The 22814-nt window shown below is 44.4% G+C and overlaps 1 protein-coding gene across 1 annotated transcript in view; it reads right to left on the bottom strand.

Annotated features, from left to right (window-relative positions):
* The window catches only part of taf1 (TAF1 RNA polymerase II, TATA box binding protein (TBP)-associated factor), a 125895-nt gene that overhangs the window by 30291 nt on the left and 72790 nt on the right, over positions 1–22814 (bottom strand). The window contains exons 21-28 of the mRNA XM_085998007.1: positions 22731–22811; positions 21132–21281; positions 17144–17263; positions 16720–16895; positions 12810–13051; positions 8579–8792; positions 7442–7607; positions 6508–6719 (exon numbers count right to left, since the gene is read on the bottom strand). Coding sequence (XP_085854133.1) covers positions 6508–6719; positions 7442–7607; positions 8579–8792; positions 12810–13051; positions 16720–16895; positions 17144–17263; positions 21132–21281; positions 22731–22811 — 1361 coding nt within the window. The remainder of the gene's footprint in view (positions 1–6507; positions 6720–7441; positions 7608–8578; positions 8793–12809; positions 13052–16719; positions 16896–17143; positions 17264–21131; positions 21282–22730; positions 22812–22814) is intronic.

Genomic DNA, 22814 nt, shown 5'->3' with positions numbered 1-22814 from the left:
TCTGATGGTTTCAATTTATTATCAGAGCTCCCAGATTACTTTCATTTTCCATGCACATTATTTTCTTTCCATTCAAAATAATTACACTGAAATTGTAACCCATTAAATACCTAATGACTTCTGAATGAAAGTAAAATGTTACGATGAGTGCCTTGAATGCCAGAGATATTAAAAATACTTTGCCGTACAATTTGTAGAGAACACACTTTTGTATGAGATTTTCTAGTTTAGTTTTAAAATGTGAATGTGGAACAGCATCGATCCTTTGCACATCTATCTCCCATGGGAGAAAGTAGTTTCTAGCCAGTTATTTAAATTATAAGCTTTAAGATCAAAAGACACACCAAGTTATTAACTTTTAAATAGCGAGCAGAAGCAAGGGCTTGGGGGCAGTTTAGGTTGGGTGGCATGGCAGCGGGCCATGAAGAGCTGTGGCCCCAGCAAGAAAAGCCAGTCCTGGGCAATGGGGAAAAGAGTCGAGCCGGAAAGAGTTGACGAAAGGGCAGCAAAGATGATTGGAAAGGTTGGGAGGGATCAGGAAAAGCCAGGTTCAGGATGGGAGGAGAGGGCAGAACAAGCCAACGTAGGAGAGAGCAGGGCAGAAGCCAATGCAGAGGTCAAGGAATATGGGTGGAGGCTGGTCAGAGACCCCCTTTCTTCCCTCTCTCCTCTCCCCTTTCTTTCCTCTCCAATACAGTAGAGTGTCACCTACTGTACTGGCATTACAGGGAAGCGTCACTGGGACATTAAAACATGACAATCTTCATAGGAATGTTTACATAGGATTTTTGAATGGAACATATGCACATATTTACATTATAAAAAGTTTATATATGAAGTGCTCATCATACTTCAGACATCATACACTGTTTTATGAAAATGTATCAGTCCTACATTGGGGGAGAGGGGTGTAAGTATAAATAAAAGCAGTAATTTGCAGTGTGCAGAAAAACTCTCCAGGAACACAAAATAGCATAATAGTTGCAAACTTCTAATTGACCTGCTCACTAGCAAAGCCAAGCTTTTAATCTTTAGCCTGAATAGCAAATAAACATTGAATGAACTAATCCAAATGGATTTTGAAGCTCTAAAATGAACACACAACTACACTTTAGCAGCAAATAATACACTGCGTTTTACACAATATGTTCTGTCCTTTTAAAACAATGCATCGTCAGACATACCAAGGACAACGCCATGGGTCATTCACTAATGATAAAAAGGGTACATCTGGTTCACATTTTCTGTCCTACTTCAAGCTTCACATTTAAATAAAGTATAAAGACAAAGGGTCATTTGGAATGTACACAGAAACACCAGAGTCAGAAGTCTGCAGCCTTTTAATTGGCATGAACAATCACATTTAAGGAAAGAGAAATAAAGTGAAGGTTCTGACCTTCTGAAGATGCAATTGCAATTAAACTCTGAATCAATGAACTCATCCAGAACTTACTTAACAGTAACTAAACTTTTGTGGTCTCAATAGGACACAGCTGCACCTTACAGACATGATCATTAATTGGTAGGATGTTCATGTTCTTATAAAACAGCACATCATCCAACTAACCATAAGCAATGCTACAAGAGGTCTGCTATATGTATGTAGTTTGTCTCGAGGCCTGACAGCACGGGGGGGAAGAGAGAGGGTTTCTAGCCCAGGAAGAAGAGGTACTTCAGGACCTGGGAGCACCGAAGAGGATGGCTCCTTGTTCTGGGAGCTTTGGACACGGGGTGGATCCAGCAAATGGCTGGCTGGCGGGGCAGGGTGGAGGAAAGAATCCCATTGTATGACAGCACCTTTGGGGGAGATCCCACTGTCTTCAAGCACTGGAGAAGAGATCATTGGGTCTGATAAGGGGCACATTCCTGGGCTGTGCTATCACTGGGGTCGGGCAGGGGGAAGCTAGAGTATGCTTGAAGTGGAAAGGAGGTGTGCATGTATTGGAGAGGCGTGAAGTCCTTGGGTGTGGCAGTATTGAGCAGTGAGTCAAGATCAGGCAGTATAGGGGCAGGGAAGTTGATTCTAGCAACACTGGAGAGAGGTCTAGAAACAATGGAACCGTGGTTCTGGGGTCCTTTGAGTACCAGGAATGGGCACTGGGGTCCACGAACACAAATGAATGGGGTCCCACGATCCAGCAATATTCAAGATGTTACCGGGGTCTGGCAGCATTGAGGAAGCTGGAGTTTAGCAACATTAAAGAGGATCCTAAGGTCCGGAAACACTTGGGAGGAGTGTCATAATGTCCAAAACCATGGGTGGGTGGGCATAAAGATGACGGCTGCCATCTGGCACCATTGGTGGGGCAAGAGGGTGGGGTCTAGAAGTGTTGCCAGGAAAATTCGGAGAAACGTACCCCCAGCCCAACGAGGGCCATCAGGTATCCCCAGCAACATATTCTTGGTACGTTAACCCAGTTCCCAACCTGAAGTCAGTTTCAATCACAAAATTTGCTTTAATACTAAAGTTGCTGACTGTATATTTATTCTATAACTAATGCAGTTATTTTGAAATTAGAAATAAAAAACAGAAAATGCTGGAAATAGTCAGCAGGTCAGGCAGCAGATCTGACGTAAGGTTATCGACCTGAAATGTTAACTCTCTCTTTCCACAGATGCTGCCTGATCTGCTGAGTATTTCCAGCATTTTCCGTTTTCATTTCAGATTTTCAACATCCGCAGTATTTTGCTTTTGTATTGAAATTTAAAATGTTTACAATCAGATAATACAAGTGATGTAATTAGCTTCTCAATCAAGAACTTTTTCTCATTTGGATAATGGACAATTAATTTCCATGTGCAAGCTGAACAAATGGGAAAGGACACGATGGAATCGACGAAAGGCAATTTATAACACAGGAAGCAGCCTGTCAGTCTATCATATCTGTCGGCCTTTGCCAAAATTGTTCCCACTGTTCATTCCACATACATATTCCCATTTCTTTTGTACCTTCCCAAAATGCTCATTTCTCTAATCAATCCATGTCCTGCTGAAGACTTTCACAGCCAACTTCGCTGATTCCCAAAACCCCTACTTCTGTGTCATCAGTAAATTTCAAGACTGTACACCCTATGCCGAAGTCCAAATAAACACACACAACAAAAGTGAACCCAACAATGGCCCGATGTACACGACTTCCAACCATTGTATAATTCGAGTCACACCATTTATCTTAACTCTGTTTCCTATCAACCAACTTTCTAGCCATGCTCTTAGATTATATGTCCAAATTTTTATCAAGCCTCTTGCAGACATCTGTTGAACACCTTTAAAAATCTATATGCACAACATCTACTGCATTCCCTTTATCCAATTGGTCACATCTTCACTATTAAATTTGCCAAACACAATTTGCCTTTAACAATTTCATGCTTGCTGTCCATGATTAACTTATGCATTTCTAAATGCTCACTAATTTTATCTCAAATTATGGATTCAAAGAATTTCCCACAACTGGGATTAATCTAACTGGTCTATAGCTACCTGTTTATCATTCTCTCCCTTCTTGAACAGTGCTGTTAATGTAGACTGAACAATTTACAAAACTAGATTTTCACCAAAAGTGGCACTGTCTTTAACAAAAAGTGCTTTGGAAATGTGTTGTTTGTTTGCAAATGCAAACATAATGATGTGAACACTGAATCCCATTATCCAAAATGCCTGCCAAAACTAAAGTTGATTTGCCAAACTGTTAGTCATGAGGACTTAGTTCTCATGACAATATGTTGTTCCTGCATTCTAGCAAGAGTCATGGTGTTAGCCTTGGCTCATTTAGTAGCACTCTCACCTCCGAGTCAGAAGGTTGTGGGTCCAAGTCCCACTCCAGAGATGTGAGCTCATAATCTAGGCCAACACTAAAATGCAGTACTGAGGGAGTGCTGCACTGTCAGAGGTGCCATCTTTTGGATGAGATATTACAACAGAGGTCCAATCTGCCCTTTTGGGTAGACGTAAAAGATCCCATGGCACTATTCGAAGAAGAGCAAGCGAGTTCTTCCGTGTGTCCTGGCCAATATTTATCTTTAAATCAACATCACTAAAACAGATTATCTGGTAATTGCTGCTTGTGGGACCTAGTTGTGTGCAAATTGGCTGCCACGTTTCCCCACATTACAACAGTGACTACACGTCAAAAGTAGTTAAGTTGGCTGTAAAGCAGTTGGGACATCCTGAGGTCATGAAAGGCGCTATATAAATGCAAGTTATTTCTTTTAGTACCTTCTGACATTATTTTAAAAATAAAATTGTGTTTGGAAATTAAATTTTATTTCATGGGATTCTTCCAGGTATTGTGAGGCATCATCACAATCTTGGCCCTTACCATGCTACCACTCAAGCCAAGAGGTTTAGCTACTCGTGGTGTTGGTCACAATCCCTTGCACAATCTTTTTTGCTCTGAACCTACTCTCATATGATGGTTAGCAATTTCCACTCCTTTCTTCCGAAGGTCTCGCTGCTGCACTCTCAATCCTCTTCATCACATTACCAGTCTTGTTCCTTTTATTTCTAGCCTTACAAATCTCCCCATCCATGCTTCCACAATTCCCCTGCCCTCCCATCTCCACTGCACAAATTACACACTTCCACTCATGTTTTAGCACTTTGTCATGACCCTTTTATATTTCAGTGGCTTTATTTCACGTGTTCTAACCTCATCTAACATAAACTGTCAGCTCCACCATATGCATGCTCTCTTATCCACTCTGACTGTAACACAATCTATAGCTTCAGATGGGTATTACTTAACTGTGCCAGAAAAGAGACACTTTTCCAAAAGTCTACTGCCAATTTCCAATCTTTTGTACCAATAAAAAATTATATTCTCTTTTCCTATTCCTGCCCCTTCTCTCAAATTCAATTACCACCTGCCTTTTTTGATTACAAGTTAGTTATAGATGAGGAAGGCCATTTGGTCCATCTTAGCTCATTTATCCAGAATAGAAAAGAATGATATTCTTCCCATCATATCATCAAACTGAATGAGTCTAAGGTTACCTTACTTGGCAGATCATTCCACGTGTTGATCATTTTTGCATTAAGAAGTGATTCCTGACATCTGTCCGAAACATTCCTTATTCCAGTTTTAATCTATTCCGCTTGGTCTAGTCAACTGGTATAACCTTATCTATGCCAGTTAACATCTTGTGTACATCTATAAGGCTCCTTTTCTATTATTTCCTTTCAAGGCAAAAATGCACGACTCTTTCCTCATAACTTAATCCTTTGAGACCAGGGATCTCCCTAGTGGCTCTTTACTGCACCACCTCCATGACTTGAATGTTTCCGTTACATCTTAATGACCTAAAATAAATGCACTACTCAGGGTGTGGTCTGACCAAGGAACTGTACAGTTTCAGTCTGGCATTCTCTGATTTATATTCAGCTGCCCTTGCAAAATAATTAAGTTTGTTTATTGTGCAATTTGTTAAGTGCTGAATCCACTGTTACAACCAGTTTATTTTTCTGTTCCACTTTCAGCTATTTCTATCATATACTTGTAACATCCATTTTTCCTGCCGACACACAATACTTTGTATTGATCTGTACTGAATTTGTCTGTCACTGATTTGCCTCGTCTGTCTCAAAAGTGCTTCCCCTGCCCCACTCTCCCGTTTAGTATCATTGCAAATGCGTGCATTGGGTTTCTGTATCTAACTCATTCATGCAGATTAGGAAGAGTAGGGAATCCAGCACTCAGTATTTTCTCCCCCCTCCCCCACACTGACATCCATTATCTAACAAGTAACTCCTACTTTCTTTTCTTCAGCAATTCTTTATCTGCACCTAGATTTTACTTTGAATTCCTACAGCTTTCAGCTTCAGCAACAGCCTTTTCTGAGGCATTTTAAGGAGGGTTTTTTGGAAATCCAAGTACATGTCACCTAGTTCCGACTCTCCACTTGGGCGGTCACTTTCTCAAAAAAGTCATTTTTTTATCTGCACCATCTCCTGCTTCATCACATCCTTAACAATACCAACAACTTGCATTTATATGGTACCTTTAATGTAGAAAAATGACCCAAGATGCTCAACAACCTCAGAAATTTGATCATGGTGCCATTTGTACATGCCGAACAAAGTAATGCAGGCTGACAGCATCTGTTCTAATTTATTTACCATAGAGCATGCACTCCAAGGTTTCTACCACATCCCACCTAATCAAGATCACCCTGGTTGACAGAATGCCATAGTCTGCTTTAGCAACCTTTTTTTGTACACATCTTTCAATACAGTATCCACAATGCTCAACTGTAAATTTAGACTGGCCTAAACAAATTAGGTAGCACTGAGTTTAATCAAAAAACACAGAGGTCATTTGTGACAAGGTGCCTGTAAAATAACTAGAAACATCCACTTCTCACGTCCATGACCACAAAACTGCAGTGCAGGTTTTGTTCCCATCTTTTAAAATAGTTACCCATTATTCTTTTCAACATCTCCTTGCGCTGGTTAACTGTGCAGAATTCCTTTCTTGTCCTCATCACTAACCACAATTTCTTACTTACCTCTCAATCAGCTGTTTGCCCAGCACAATTTTGGTTCCTTCCACTTTGATAAGTTCCTCGTTGTCATTGGGTATAACAGTCTTTTCAAGTTCCTCCTCCTGTTCCTCTGTCATCGCAACTGGGTTACTTGGTGGAGCGTTTGTTTGGTAATACAGAGGACAAAATTTATTGGTCCTCATGTGACCAATGGAACCACAGGCACCACATTTTAGCTATAAATAGGGAAAAGAAAGAAGGGAGCTTTGAGTTTTTCCTAGACCTTCCAATTGCAAGACTTTTTTTAAACAGCAAAATACCTGGTACAGATTAACAGTAACTCAAAAAGTTCTGAATAAACTAGGTCTTAACATTAGATTCCACATGTTCCAAGCACCCAGGTGGTGTTTACAGACCCTTAAATATTTCAGATACTTTCCTGGAAGGGAGACAGTTTTTAATATTCTCTGCCTCACCCATGTGCTATCAAGAGCACATCCTGACTGCTATTCCATCCTGCTTTCACTCTGCTAATGACAGGGCAAAATGGAGTACTCTTTGGGAAAGAAAGAGGGCTTGGAAAGTGGTCAAAGAAAGGTAATGATGATAGTACTGAATCTTAACTTCACAAAATAGAAACACAAGAAGTTTCACGAAGAAGGACTTCTCAGCCCACCTCACTCACCCTGGAAGTTAGGTCAATTTACAGGAATCACAAACCATTTTTGGGGCCCCTTCTACTTTGGCGCAAAAGTCAATTCTGAATCTTTGGATAGCTTTCATCTGAAGTCAAACTGATTAATTAGGTCATGTAATTAATAAGTCTATTCTCACTGAAAAAAGAAAGACTTCACCATGGTATGAGGGAACAAGAAAGAAATGAATTGACAATTGGAGTTTTGAAATTCGGTCAGACCCTTCTGCTTGCATAAAATCAATGCATGTTCAGCTTGGTTACCTTAAGGTCAGGTCTTTCTTTGACCTTTTTGGGTTTTTTCTCTGGTGGTCCTTTCAATTTCTCCTTCTCCTGATTCCGTTTGAGTCGCCGAAGTTGTTCCTGAATTCGGCGTCGTTCTCGTCGCATTTCCTCACGATGTTGCTCATCAAATAAAGCAAATTTGCGGCTACAAAAGACAGACACAAGAACATAAGAATGACATTCTGACACATGCTTGCATTTACCTGTATCGAATTTTGACTGACACTGATTTACCCAATTGCAGATTTTACCCAACTCCTTTCGTCAGTCTCAAAAATGCCCCTTAAATATGAAATCTTAAACATCTCTACCACTGGCATCTCTTTGCATCAACAAGAACAAATTGCATTTATACAGTGTCTTTAATGTAGTAAAACGTCTCAAAGGTGCTTCACAAGAGTATAAATCAGACAAAGGACAAATTTTGGTCAATGTTGTAGGTTTTAAGGAAGGTTAAAGGAGGAGAAAGGTGGAAAGAAGAATTGCATTTATATCATAACCTCAGAACGCCCCAAAGCGCTTTACAGCCAATGAAGTACTTTAATGTAGGAAACGTGGCAGTCAATTTGCGCACAACAAGATACCACAAACAGCAATGAGATAATGACCAGATAATCTGTTTTAGTGATGTTGGTTGAAGGACAAATATTGGCCAGGACACTTCTTCGAAATAGTTCCATGGTATCTTTTACACCCACGAGGGGGCAGACAGGGCCTTGGTTTATCATCACAAACATCTCATCCAAAGGATGGCACCTCAGACATTGCAGCATTCATTCTGGGGTGTCAGCCTGGATTATGTGCTCAAGTCTTTGCAGTGGGACTTAATCCATTTGGACTCAGAAACGATAGTGCTACCACTGAGTCATGGCTGATGGAAAGGTTTAGGCATCATCTCACTGCTCATCCTGAAGACCTCATTTGTCCTTCAATATACTGCTTGCTACAAACACATCCAAAGAATTAATTTTCCATAATATTTATTAAAATTGCCTTTGCAAAAGCAACTATTTAGAAGTCAGACATAATTCAGCCTCAGATGTAAATTCTAGCAATCTAGCGGAACAATAAAAGCACTCTAAAGTATAACTGAGAAGCAGTGAACATTCCACTTACATAAAGTCTTCATCTTTTGTTGTCCGTATTCTAACATATGCATCGATTACAGCAGCTTTCCTGACAGTCTCACACCTTACATACTCCTTCCCATCTTCATCTCGGAACGTGCGATAAATCTTGAGCCGTCGTCCCGTTGCTGAGGAGTTAAGGCTGGTAACAGAGGCTGTGTCATCATCTTTGTGAAACACTCCAGGAGTAGGAGTGCTGCACGCTGAAAGGTCAAAAAAATTACCTAGATATCATACTGTTTAATGTCAAATCGAACAGCGATGTAGTATTTAATCCAAAGCTGAAAGGGGGGAAAAAAAAGGGAGATCTGGGTGGACCAGTGGGTTAGACACTGGCCTTTTAACTCAGACCTGGGTCCAAATCCAGCTCAGACTAATGAGATGAAAGTCTCCTCACTCTGCTGGCTGTAAGGGTCCTATGTGAAACAGAATTGGGCAGTCTCAAATCAGTTCCTACTGGGCAGGGCCCTACAGCACAAAACTATGCCTATTTTGGCACAAATTGTTGTCTCACTTAAGAGAGGCCACAGGATGGCTGGTGCAGTAGGGTGTGCTCATCTGAGGTTGAGCTGAGGCACGTTGTTAGAGCAGAGTGGCGGGGGCTTTACTCTATAACTGGCTGTTTTGTATGTGTCCCAAAAGCTTGATGTCAACACCAGGAGCCTGAAACGGGAAGAGATTCATTCTCCAGCATTAACATTCTGCACACTGATAAACAGAAGAGTTTAAAAAAAAATAGAAAAAGAACTTGCTTTCATATGGCTTAAGATCCTTTGTAAACTGGAGAATGCAGCCAATGTTCACTCTCGTCCCAGGCCCCAGAAGGCAGGGATACAGTTCCATGGCACTGGCTGCCCTTTAGTACCTCATTTTCTTGTGTGAGTCTAGACATAGCATGTTGGTAGGCTATTTAACCATGGGAGACATTATTGTTGAGCCCAATCCTGTCCTCATCTTATGTTCACAGATGCACTTCCAGCAAGAGTCACTGATTAGGACCCTGGTGCTTTCATTGACCAACAAATAATGGCCCGGGTTTTGCGGTGATAATGATGGTGAAACTGTCAGCGTTTGCCGTCATTACTCCTCTGAAACTGACAGCAACTTCTGGAGTCCGCACATGCGCAGATAAACGCGGAAATCAAGCTGCTGTCAGTCATTCCCTGCTCCTCCACAGGCTGTGCGGTGGAACTCTCCGGAGCCCGCAATCAATTCAAATCACACAGAACTGACAAAAACTTCCCCTTTTACTCTGAATACTGCTGTTAAAAATCCCCGAAAATGTTAAGACTTGTTGAAAGAAGTGTGACTGGGTCTTTAAAGGCGTACTGATTGCGGAACAACCATTCTGGCCCTGAAAAACTAATGATTATATTTGTGGAATGTCAAATTTTTCCATCATGATAAAAATTGCATGGTTTTTATTCTAATTTTTTTTTTTTTTAAGTTTATGATATTTCAGCTTCTACCTTAATCCCATGTGTATGTCCCAATCTTTATTTTGCTCTCTGTAAAATGATTAAGTGAAGGAAAATCAGTGCATTTTACTTCCTGGTTTGTTGTCTGTGAGAATTCTTCAATGTGAATGGCTGCTTAGCCAGCTTGATGACATCACTGTTGCTGGACGCTGGAGATCCCCTTAACTTGGAGCCAGAATCAAACAAAGGTCGGGAGAGGCTAAATTCATGCCACAGAGATCGCTAGATCTTTGTGGGTAGCTTTCTTCAAGGTCAGTGATGAGCGACGTTGTGGCTATTGTGCTTGAACAGGTAGATCCATCTTGCCCAAGCAATCCAAGGCTTGAAGGCACACTTGATCTCTCAGTGGTTTCCAATTTGAGAAATACCTATGTGATTGAGTAAACTGGCTGCAGTAGTTAATAATTTAATGTGTTTATCCCCATCTATATATATAAATCGGTACTTCTGTCATTCTGTCTGTCTATCTGTCTGTCTATCTGTCTGTCATCGCGTGTGCGTTGCGGGTATGCACTCGAAAGTTACAGGGCGTACCTACGCGTGCGTTACCTCCAAAGAAAGCTTACGCTTCCGAGACGGTTTTAAGCGTATTTACGTTTCGGCCGGGCTAAAATTGCGCCCGCGGTATCCCAAAAACCTTCAACATTCCGCTCATTAGCATCTCATTATCCGCTCATTAGCGACAAAGTGACCTCGAGCTCGACCAATCGTACGCCGGGTTGCTGGCGTGTGCCGCCGGGCCAATCGGTGCGCGTGTGGCCGGGCTTTATCGTTCTGAACCGAGGTGAGTCGCCGCCATCTTGATTCCAAACTTTTCCTTTCTTTTCCCCGCTTTCTGCGTCTTAAAAAAAAACGTTGCTTTTAAAACACATATTGTTTTTAAAAAAAATGATTTAGAAAGTAATTAACTTATCTAATCTCATTAATTTTCCTACCTTTCCCCGTTTTTCCAGGTAGGCCTAGAAGCCTCGGCGTCTCCTCCGCACCCACACCCGAGCTAGGCACCTCCCGGCCCCACTCGAAGGCTGGAGGGCCGAGCCTTAACCCATCGCCGCTAGGGTGCGCGCGCAGCAGGAGCTGAGACGTCTCTCTCTGCCGGGGCTTGCTGAGCGTCCAGCGTTACCCTGGCAACGGGCGCAATCGGCGGTCTTCACCTCGGGGGGGAGGGGGGGGCGGCCGCGACCCTCGGCGGGGGGGGCGGGGGGCCGCGCGCGCAGCAGGAGCAGCTGAGACGCGGCGTCTCTCTGGCTTGGTCAGCGTCACGGTTGCCCTGGCAACCGGGCCCGCCGGCCGAGAGAGACGCCGCGTCTCAGCTCCTGCTGCGCGCGCAATCAGCGGTCTTCACCTCCGGGGGGGGGGGGGGGGGGGGGGCGACCCTCGGGGGGGGGGGGGGGGCGCCCGTCGCCCTCCCTCCCCCCCGCCCTCCATCCCCCCTCCCCTCCCCCGCCCTCCCTCCCCCCTCCCCTCCCCCGCCCTCCCTCCCCCCCTCCCTTCCTCCCCCCCGCCCTCCCTCCCCCTCCCCCCCGCCCTCCCTCCCCCCCTGCCCTCCCTCCCTCCCTTCCTCCCCCCCTGCCCTCCCTCCCTCCCTTCCTCCCCCCCGCCCTCCCTCCCCCTCCCCCCCGCCCTCCCTTCCCCTCCCTCCCTTCCCCTCCCCTGCCCTCCCTTCCCCCCCTCCCCTCCCCCTGCCCTCCCTTCCCCGCCCTCCCCCCTCCCCTCCCTCTCTTCCCCCCACCCCTCCCCTCCCTCTCTTCCCCCCAGTCGCTCTCTCTCTTCCCCCCAGTCGCTCTCTCTCTTCCCCCCAGTCGCTCTCTCTCTTCCCCCCAGTCGCTCTCTCTCTCTCTTCCAACAACAACATGCCCTCGAAAAAGCCTCGGCACCGCCGGGCACTTCAGCTAGTGGAAAATAAAATGAAACCAAACAAAAATTGCTGTGAAATGAAACTCTCCAATGCCCCAGTTAGTAAAGATAGGGAGTAGCTGAGCCACACAGACCACAACGTCTCAAACTTGATCACGGTTTGTGTTGAATTAGCTGATCTCAATCAGGACGGCAATGGGGGTTATGCTCGAGTGCTGGATCTTGTTTTGTCACAAGGGAGAACACAGATGAAATAACGAGCATCACTGCTCGAGACTATAGAAGATCACAGAAGGATTTCAATATCTGTGATCTTTTCTTATTATTCTTATGGTGCACCTTCAACCACATTTCAGTCAACGATACAGACATTCCTACAGTTTAACCACTTCCTTGGTGCAAAGCTCAGCGTTTTGCCCAACAGCAAGCACTTCTGTCGATTACACCAAACTTTAATGTACTGAATGGTTAAAAAAAATCCAGTAATTTATATAACTTGTATTCTACGCCACAAAAAATCTAGTGACTTCACAATTCTGCTCTCCTGCCTCGAATATTTAGTACTCAGTGCATTCTGGAGGAGCATTTTGAGTAGCATAGTTAGAGATTGTTGTGCATTTTCAGTCAAGAAACTTAACACAAACTACCTAGGTTCAATCAACATTTACACTTTGACTCCCTCGGAGCTTAATTTGCCATACCCAGCTTCATCACCAACCCTCAGATTGACATCCTGCAACACCCACCTTTGGCCCAATTTCTGCAGCACTCGGCTACAGCCCCTCTTCCTGCAGCACCAGCCCACACATAGCAGCAGCTAAATCTTACCGAGCAGTCAGTAAAATGATGCCTCTCCTGCAGCAATACCGAGCAAGCGTCACTCACATGAACCTTTCCTGTCTTTCTTCTCCTTTTTGTCACGGTCCTTATCATTTCCAATTTCCTCTCCCATTAACATCCTCTGCAGTTCCTTGCGCTCCTGCTCCTCACGCTCACGTGAAAGTTGTGAGCTTGTTTTCTTATTCTGTAACATGTTTTCAATATTTTTTCCCATTTCCTCAAAATCACTATCTTCTGCTGAGCTGCTGTCTGTGTCTGTAGAGAGAACCTCTGTTGAAGACAGGACCCTGAAAGTGAACAAAGCAATTCGACACTCTCTGGAATTACACTTGTCAATTGTGTGAAAATAATTTTTTTTCAGTTTTGAATGCACCAACAGAATTATAAAACAATGCAATCTTCAACTAGCTTGGAATTCAGCCCAATGATGATACTGACACTGGACATCAGCCACATCTCTTCTTTGGTGTGAACATGAAAATGTATTGTAACACAGTTGGGAGCTGAACTAACTAATCAGTTATTCTTGGAAAAAATCTGTTGGTAGATGGCACTCGCGTGATATTTTTGAGGTGCATATGTTGATATTGGGTAGCGCCATCCTACACGGCACCAGTCTACCTCCATGCTGCATAAAAGACTCTGACACACAATGGAGCAACAGTTCCTTTCAACCTTCTACATAAAGCATACAAACAAAAGGGAGAGCTCCCCATGAGGCCCAAGGAGTGGCCACATAGGAGCATGCTGAAAAATGAACACAACCCTACAATTTAAGTAATCATTCTTCTTCATTCAGAATCCACCACACCTCGGGCATGGGTAAAGGGCCATAAACTCCACCAATCAAGTCAGAGATCTAAAGTGCAAGCAGCAGTGTTTAATAAATGTATGCATATTACTCCATGTGGTGGTTTTACATGCACATCAATGGATACCTATTGCATGATGCCCCAGAAGCAGCTATGGAACAGATGGAATTACTTTTCAGAGTTGGAACAATAATTTATATTTATATAGCACCTTTAATGTAGTAAAACGTCCCACGGCGCTTCACAGGAATGTCATAAAACAAAATTTTACACCGAGCCACATAAGGAGAAATTAGGGCAAATGACCAAAAGCTTGGTCAAAGAGGTAGGTTTTAAGGAACGTCCTAAAGAGAGATAGTGAAGCGGAGCAGTTTATGGAGGGAATTCCAGAGCTTAGGGCCTAGGATGCTGAAGGCACGGCCACCAATGGTTGAGCGATTAAAATCAGGGATGCTCAAGAATCCAGAATTAGAGGAGTGCCGATATCTCAGGGAGTTGTGGAGCTGGAGGAGATTACAGAGATAGGGAGGGGCGAGGTCATGGAGAGATTTGAAAACAAGGATGAGAATTTTTAAAATTGAAGCGTTGCTTAACCGGGAGCCAATGTAGGTCAGCGAGCACAGGGGTAAAGGGTGAACGGGACTTGGTGTAAGTTAGGACACAGGCAGCCGAGTTTTGGATGACCTCAAATTTACATAGGGTAGAATGTGGGAGGCCAGTCAGGGGTGCGTTGGAATAGTCAAGTCTAGAGGTAGCAAAGGCATGGATGAGGGTTTCAGCAGCAGCGGAAACAGGCGATGTTACAGAGGTGGAAATAGGCGGTCTTAGTTATGGTGCGGATACGTGGTCGAAGCTCATTTTAGGATCGAAGGTTGCGAACAGTCTGGTTCAGCCTCAGACAGATGCTAGGGAGAGGGATGGAGTCGGTATCTAGGGAACGGAGTTTGTGGCAGGGAACCAAACACAATGGGTTGGTCCCCACCATAAACTCCGTAACTTAACCACCAACTCAGGAACTAGGGAGAGTTGAGCGGGGAACCTGAACCACCCGTACTTCCTGGGAACTTTCTTGGGTATTAAGTGAAATGGAAGAGGCACAAATAGAAATATGTTTCTCAGAAAAATAAAACAGACTTCAAGCGGACTTGTGTGCAGTCCTTGAGCAAACAAATGTTAGTAGCTGATTTTCTAGCAATGCAAAAGGTCTGCTGTTGAGTAACCCAAGTCCAGGGCACACATTTTCTGTGCTGTAAAATTCTATGCAAACCCAGCCCAGTGAATCTATTGGCAAGCAATGCAACCTGAGCCAAATTCTCTAGGAAAACACAGATAACTGAAGAGTTCAATAAAAACAGAAAATGCTGGTAATACTCAGCAGGTTAGGCTGCATCTGTGGAGAGAGAAACAGAGTTGACGTTTTCTGATGAAAGGTCATCGACCTGAAACATTAACTCTGTTTCTCGCTCCACAGATGATGCCTGATCTGCTGAGTGCTTCCAGCATTTTCTGTTTTAATTTCAGATTTCCAGCATCTGCAGTAATTTGCTTTTGTCAAAAATTTAATAGTTTGGCGTCACAATCAGAGATCAGGTTTGGTCGACTAGGTGATGGCCTTGCCATACTTGGACAGCACTTGGAACACAACGGCTGAATCAGAGAACTGGACAAGTGTAGCAAGTCAGCCGAGACTTAAAACCCCAAGTTGATTCTGGGTCATCCTACAAGTTGAAACCATCAAAAGCTTTGGTTCTTTGATCAGAAGGGGTATCATCCAGCATATCATAATTGTTTTAATTTCTTCAGAGACATCTCCTTCGATTCACCAGCTGGAAGCCAAGCCAATTCCAGGCAGTCCCTTATGGTGGAATAGGCAGGGAAATTGTGGACCAAGACTCCACAGTGAGGACAATGACAACTAGAACACCTATAAGTTTTCTGATCAAACTGCTGAGAATGTCAAATGATCAATAGACTCAGGCCATGCAAGTAGAAGTGCGACAGAAAGACTCGGACCTTCCCCTCATGTTCACAGCCTAGAGATCTGAACCTCTCCCTGGAGCTGTATGGAGTGCAGAAAGGGCAGAAATGGAGAGACAGGGGCACGCAGATCATATGAAATTAGCAAGGATCAAGATGATCTCCATGGCCACCCTGAAAAAAGGACTACCTGAGATTGGGTTTCAAGACCTCATGGGAAGTTCCCTGATGTAAAGGGTGACAAAGTAAACTAGCACTCCAATGCAACCGAATGCAATGGGCTCATCTGGGTCAGGGTAACCACTCTGTCAGCATTGGCACAAAATGGGCAAGAGAATGGATTCAACCAAGCTGTCCATCAGGGCAACTATCAGAGCATACATTGCGTTACCAGCCAGCACAGAACTGAATCTCCAGGTGATACTGGTGGCTCTGGTGCAGCCCAAGCTACAGCTAGGTGTGACAGGATCAGGCACATGGCTCAGTGCTGATACATGACTGTTTTTTGACATCTTTTAAGCTGAGCTTCATCTAGCATGGTGGGCTGGGCCGTGAGATCTACAAAACTGTCGGGGAGTAATTCACCTGGTGTATTATTTTCTCACTCAGAATGGTGGTCAATTTTTGAAGCTAGTCCCATGGGTGTAAACAAAAAAACCAAATAACTGGTTGAAGTGTTGCATTTTGAGGAGACACCTGTCTGAATTCCACCGTGGCTGCACCAAATCGAAACAGCTTGACTGCAATTGGTTATCATCGCTTGAATCCTTTTTCTTGACAAGAGGAAGATATGGTGTATTTAAATTATAAGGACTAATATTGTGCATTGGTCAGTGTTAAAATATCAACAGGTGTGGGACACGGACGAGAACAACTATAATTAGCCAACACTTAGCACCATCAACCCTACCAGACAATAATGCTGACTGACAAATGAACAATGTTTTTAAAAATATGTCTTATTAAATTAATTTTAATTCCATTCTAATACCTCTATTGGTGTGGAATTCTGAGAGTTCCACTGGTGTGGCTTTCCAAGGGAGGTAAGTTTCTACAAGTATGGAGTTTCAAAAGAGGGGCTTTGGTGGATTGCAATACTGATATGAGCCTGGTGCTTGATGGAAGGTCATAGTGAAGTTATAATTGCTAGGAACAATCTTACTTACTTGTTCTGAAGGTCAAAAATTCGCTGACACTCCTCTTTATATCTCTCCTGATGTTCAGCAACTGAAAAACGTGAACCACGGGCAAATTTGCTCATGGGAGTATCTCCAGACCGGGCCTGCTCCGTTGACATTGTACGCACAACGTCAATAACTTCCCATCGAGAGAGCTTTTTAATCTGTTATAAAATGAATAGAAACATCAGAGTTTTAACTGAATGTGCCAGCTTTGTGATGTTTGCTGTATAAACTTGTGCAACATTTTACATCATTGTGCTGATTTATAACTAAAAACAAATAAAATTTATCAAATAAATCTGAATTCTAAAAAGGTTCCTGTTAAAATGGAAGTCAATCCCACATTTTGCTCCAGAACAGACCAGTAAAGGGCTTATTGCTGGTAAAATTGGACAGGGCAACAACTTGCCTCTTCCTCTGGTACTCCAAACTTCCGAAGGAGCTGTTTGGCATTTTTCAGAGACAGGCGTCGCAGGTCAGCGTCTGTTCCCGTCACCGTCTTCTTCACAGGTTGGGGCTGGTTGTCATCCTGGAAATTAAATTCAAAATTGGTTTTCTAAATTTTTTGATTTAATGAAGCAACTTAAATCAATTTGCAAATACAGAGACTAATGAAAGGGTCAACATTTATTGTCAAAGAAAAGTACATAAAATTCCATGGGATTGTTAATACAGGAAACTTTGTGCTATCCGGCACCCATGGGACCGAGCTACTGCCGTTTTTTTAAAAGCTCCGGATAGACCAGCATCAATGTTATCAGATAGGAGCTTTTCATCACAGTATCTGACCACAAACACTGTTGCTCAGCAACAGCTTGTAAACACTCGGACCCTGGCTTGGAAGCATCTCTGAAGCTGTTGCTAAGATACAGAGACTGACCACAAACACTGTTGCTCAGCAACAGCTTGTAAACACTCGGCCCAGTAGCTTGGAAGCGTCTCTGAAGCTGTTGCTAAGCGACAAAGACGCTTTCCAGAGCCTGCCTGTGAAAAGAATGCTAGGAGAAAAAAAAACACCTAACCAAAACGGCTGCTGATTTCTGCCGTTAGATCAAAGTTGCCGGACATTCAACTTCCGGATAGCTCAAAGTTTCCTGTAGTCTCAAACATAAAAACAGAAAATTCTGGAAAGGCACCAGCCGGTCCTTCGGCACTTAAAATAGAAAAAAAAGGTTCATATTTTTGGCGAGATCAAATCATTAGACCTTGTCCCTACTCTAGGGGGTCGATTTTAACTCAGGTGCGGGGAATTGGCGGGTTCCCCGAATTTAACGATTCTGACACGATTCTAAATGGGTCTGTGAGACTGATGCAATTTTAACTCAATTGGCCAATTGATTTCCAGCGTGTGGGAAGCCTTGGCAATTGAGTATTTCCAGTCAGAAAGTCGCAGAATATGACGTCATCATTGCTGCTGCTTCTAAGGTCCACAGCAAGCCTTGCTTCCTCTGCAGGCTCCCAAACTTCACCATTAGGATGGCACAGGAGCCTGCAGGAGCCATGGCCAGATCTGCCCCCAAATTTGATGAGGCTTCACTCCAGGCATTACTGGATGGTGCTAGGGCCCACAGGGAGGTCCTCTTCCCTTCTTCAGGGAGGAAGAGGCCTCCCAGACAGACCAAGGCTGTGTGGCTACAGGTGGCAGGTCAAGTCAACGCCTTGGGGCTCACACGAAGAATGTGGTTGCAGTGCAGAAAAAGAGAGCTCACAATAAAAGAGAACAAGTGAGGACAGGAGGAGGGCCACCATCAGTAGCCCACCTCACCCCCTGAGAGGAGGCGATCCTGGAGATCGTGGGACTGGAGGATGAGGCGCAAGTGGGGGACGGACAGACAGGTGCATCACAGCAAGCTGGTGACAGAATAGTTTTCCATCTCTCTCATTGACATTGCATGAGTCGCTGATAATGATTCTGAAGCTATAACAGATGGACCTATGATCATCTGCAATATGCAATGTGCATGTAGCCTTGACCTCACATCTCTAACTCTTTCCTTCACTCCCCCACAGGACCATCGACAGCCCCCGTCCCCACTGTCCAGGAGGAAGAGCCTGAGCTTCCAGACTCCTCAGAGGAATCTGCAACCTCTGAGGGCGCAGTGTCAGCAGAATTCAGCGCACCCAGCACCAGCGCAGACACTCACACCTCGGTGGGACCTTCGGGACATAGAGTAGTGTTGTCACCTGGTGTATCACAGCTCACAAGTGAGCATCAGCAGATTGTGGAGACAGGGACAGCAGTGGAGAGTGCTAGTCGGAGGGTGCAGGACTCTACCAGCTCGGCTCAGCTGCATGTCGACCCTCTGCCTCTGGGTCCATCCATAAGATCAGCGGGGCTGGAACTCCAGGAACAGATGCAGGAGTCTCTGGCAGGTTTTGTCTTTTTGTCTCCAGGGTCGATGTGAGTGTGGAGCGAATGGAGGAGTCCATAGCGAACATGAGCAGAGCCTTTGTGGAGTCATTGGCGCATGAACGCATCACCATGGAAAGGATGGCAACCTCCATGGAGGAGATAAGTCGCCAGGGTATGGAAAATATGGTGAGTGCTCATAATAGAATGACATCTCTTGAGGAGCGATGGGCATCTATTGAACAGAGAAACCAGGCCTTCATGGAAGTCCTTCTGAGTAGGACTGTCAGTGCAGATACGGGTCCCCATGGCCCCCTGATGTGCAGCAAGATGCTCTCAAGCTACTTTCAAGCGCTGGCCCCTTCTGGCCTGTGCAGCTTCAGGTGGGTGAGCAGCAGCCTGGCGCTCCTGTTGCTGCTGCTGTTGTTCCTGGTTCTGCTGGTGCAGCGGCTGGTGTTCGAGCTCATCTAATGCCCAGAAGGGAAGGAAATAAATGGCTCCCATGCTTCTGGTGTATGACTCCGTTGAGGAAGCGCTGAATGAGGGTGGCGAGAGGGGTTTCCCAGGAGGTCACACTGGAGATGTGTGTGAGGCTCCAACCTTCCACAGGTGTGGCTAGGCCTGGTAAAAGTTCCCCCAGACCTGAGACAACAAAGTCCTGCCACCTGCAAATGATGACTGATCAAATATCCTCTTTAATGTTGGCCCTGCAGCTGATTGTCAACAAGCCAATAGTGTTCACGCCAGGTTTCACAGGCGTGATCCCCACCAGGCGTGTTTTACATGGTAAAAGGGTTAAAATGGGATTATGAAGGCTAATTAGTGCTGTTTAAGGGCAAGACTAGTCCCACCTGTTGCAGGCGGGACTGAATCGGGTCAATCAGACACACCTAGGTTAAAATGGCGTGGAGGCGGGAACCAGGCCGGGGGGGGGGGGGGTGCTAACCCCCAGGTTTTGCGATTTTAACCCCCTGCCTGCATCAAAGCCCACCTCACGGCCCAATGAAAATTGAGGCCTAGGTGTTCACAGCGAGATTCTGCACAGAATTTCTAACACGAATCCCAATTCTGTAGAGCGTTCTTCTTACTTGTTCATATGCTATAGTAGCGATGGGTTTAAGAGACCTTCACTGATGGCCATCGCCTAAGCCTGCTTACATGCCAAGCAGATGTTAGCTAAAGACACACATCTCGTTTCCCAAATTCTCTGGAGGTCTGTATTCCATTCCATAAGGTATTTGTACCAGGAGTACAAGCCGCTCACCATGCTTGTCTTGATGTTAATACTAGCGAACCTCCACAGCATGGGTCAACAGCTTCATGAAAATACTTGGATCCAGACCATGAAGATAGGTGCCACTTTCAGCTAATGGCACTGAGCTCAACTCATGCAGTCTAATATGCTGGTACTGAATGTTACCAACTAGCACAGTTACAACTAGCATCCACATCTAGCCCAAAGGCTGGACTGTGTGTGCAAGTGCTCATTGATCCTATAGTAATCGCCACACTTTCATTCTCAGTTCACAATCAAAAAGTTCAGTTAATAGCTTGCAGTGCTGAAAATTGTAGATCAATGTGGGAAACAAAATTGTTTGCAGGTACCACCCAAAAAGCACCTACCATAAAACATTTGTGTGGATATCACCGATTGCCCTGCCCCAAAAAACACTTGATTTCAGTCATAAACACCCAAACGTTAATGCTTGAAGTTAACGTACGTTCTTTGTTTCTGCACGTACCTGACTCAGTAGTCATTGCTATGATTAAATTATATTAATGATGATCTCACCCAAGTAATTATCGCTGGTGCCAAACAGAAGTAAAACATCCACTTTGATACTGTGTAGATAAAGTGAATGAGTGAGGAGGTAAGCACTTCAGACATATTCCATGTATTAAGAGCATTCATTGATGCTGCAAATGGCTGCCAGTATGAAGACTAGAGTTAAATGGGTAATGAGTGGACTGGTAGACATAGTTTCCAGTGTTGTAAACAAACAGACAGCAGAAATACAAGGCTATTATTCAGACTCCGATGGATTACCTTTTGCTGCTGTGGTTTGTTGGGAACCTTGACATAGGAAAACCCTTCACCACAGCCAGTAGGGTCAGCAACCCCAGTAACCTCTAGTAGACATTTGCCCTTCATTGCAGCGATGAATGCTCGTGTGGTATTCCAGGGTGCTGTCCTGACCTAAGAAAGAGAGAGATAAAATAAAAGTAGTTAGAACATGGACTTGGTCAAGTAATAAGAGCTATAGCCATCCCAGGGTTAACAATTACACACTCTTCTACCATGAACAACAATCCATGAAAAATCCAGTTTTACCCAGAATTCCCCAGAGTCCAATGGTGACCAGGTTAAATTTATCTGTGGAACTAAAAATGTTAAATTCAGTGTCCTAGAATTCCTTTCACACTTATTGGTAATCTGGATCATAAACACTGCAAATGGTTTCCAATGCGGAGATTAGAACAAGATAACATTCGCGCCACAGAAGTGCCAGGCAATGACTATCTCCAACAAGCAAGAGTTGAACCACCTCCCCTTGACATTCAATGGCATTACTATCGCCAAATCCCCCACGATCAACATCCTGGGGAGTCACCATTAACCAGAAACTTAACTGGACCAGCCACATAAATACTGTGGCAACAAGAGCAGGTCAGAGGCTAGGTATTCTGCGGCGAGTGTCTCACCTCCTGACTCCACAAAGCATTTCCACCATCTACAAGGCACAAGTTAGGAGTGTGATGGAATACTCTCCACTTGCCTGGATGAGTGCAGTTCCAACAACACTCTAGAAGCTCGACACCATCCAGGACAATGCAGCCTGCTTGAATAGCACCTCATCCACCACCTTAAACATCCACTCCCTCCACCACCGGCGTACCATGGCTGCATTGTGTACCATTTACAAGATGCACTGCAGCAACTCGCCAAGGCTTCTTTGGCAGCACCTCCCAAACCCACAACCTCTTCCACCTAGAAGGACAAGGGCAGCAGGCGCATGGGAACACCACCACCTCCAAGTTCCCCTCCAAATCACACACCATCCTGACTTAGAAATATATCGCAGATCCTTCATCGTCGCTGGGTCAAAATCCTGAAACTCCCTCCCTAACAGCACTGTGGGAGTACCATCACCACATGGACTGCAGCGGTTCAAGGCAGCGGCTCACCGCCACCATCTCAAGGGCAACTAGGGATGGGCAATAAATGCTGGCCTTGCCAGCGACGCCCAGATCCCATAAACAAACAAAAAAAACCAAAAAAATGGATAGGTGAATTGACGCAGGATACTGGCGTTGTAAACAGGGTTAGATGTTCTTTAAATTATGCCAGAATCTTTGGCTATTAAAAATGGACTCGCTGTTACTTCATACTGCTGGGTAAGGGTGGAAAGAGTTAAAAGATGCCCTTGGATTTTTGATGACATGTATTGTATAATATGAATATAAATCCAGTGAAATGAAAACACAGTAGAAACTGAATCAAGGGTCTAATGATGGAAAACAGAGCTTCATGCTCTAGTGACATTAAATCAGTGTTCCAACATATGCATTGCCAAGTGCATGATTATAATAACTTAAGAGCTGGGGTTTTTACTCAGGAGTAGAGAGACAGTTTCCTTCTTGTTACCTCGTCATCAATCTTCATCTGAAATTCTTCTTCATTCTCCTCCTCTGGTGCAAAGAATGATTTTTCACCATACCCAGCATCCTG

Source organism: Somniosus microcephalus, chromosome 1 (assembly GCF_052327205.1).
Source record: "Somniosus microcephalus isolate GS21.2 chromosome 1, FLI_Smic_1.0, whole genome shotgun sequence".
Taxonomy (NCBI): domain Eukaryota; kingdom Metazoa; phylum Chordata; class Chondrichthyes; order Squaliformes; family Somniosidae; genus Somniosus; species Somniosus microcephalus.
This window is presented reverse-complemented; position numbering and strand designations above follow the sequence as displayed.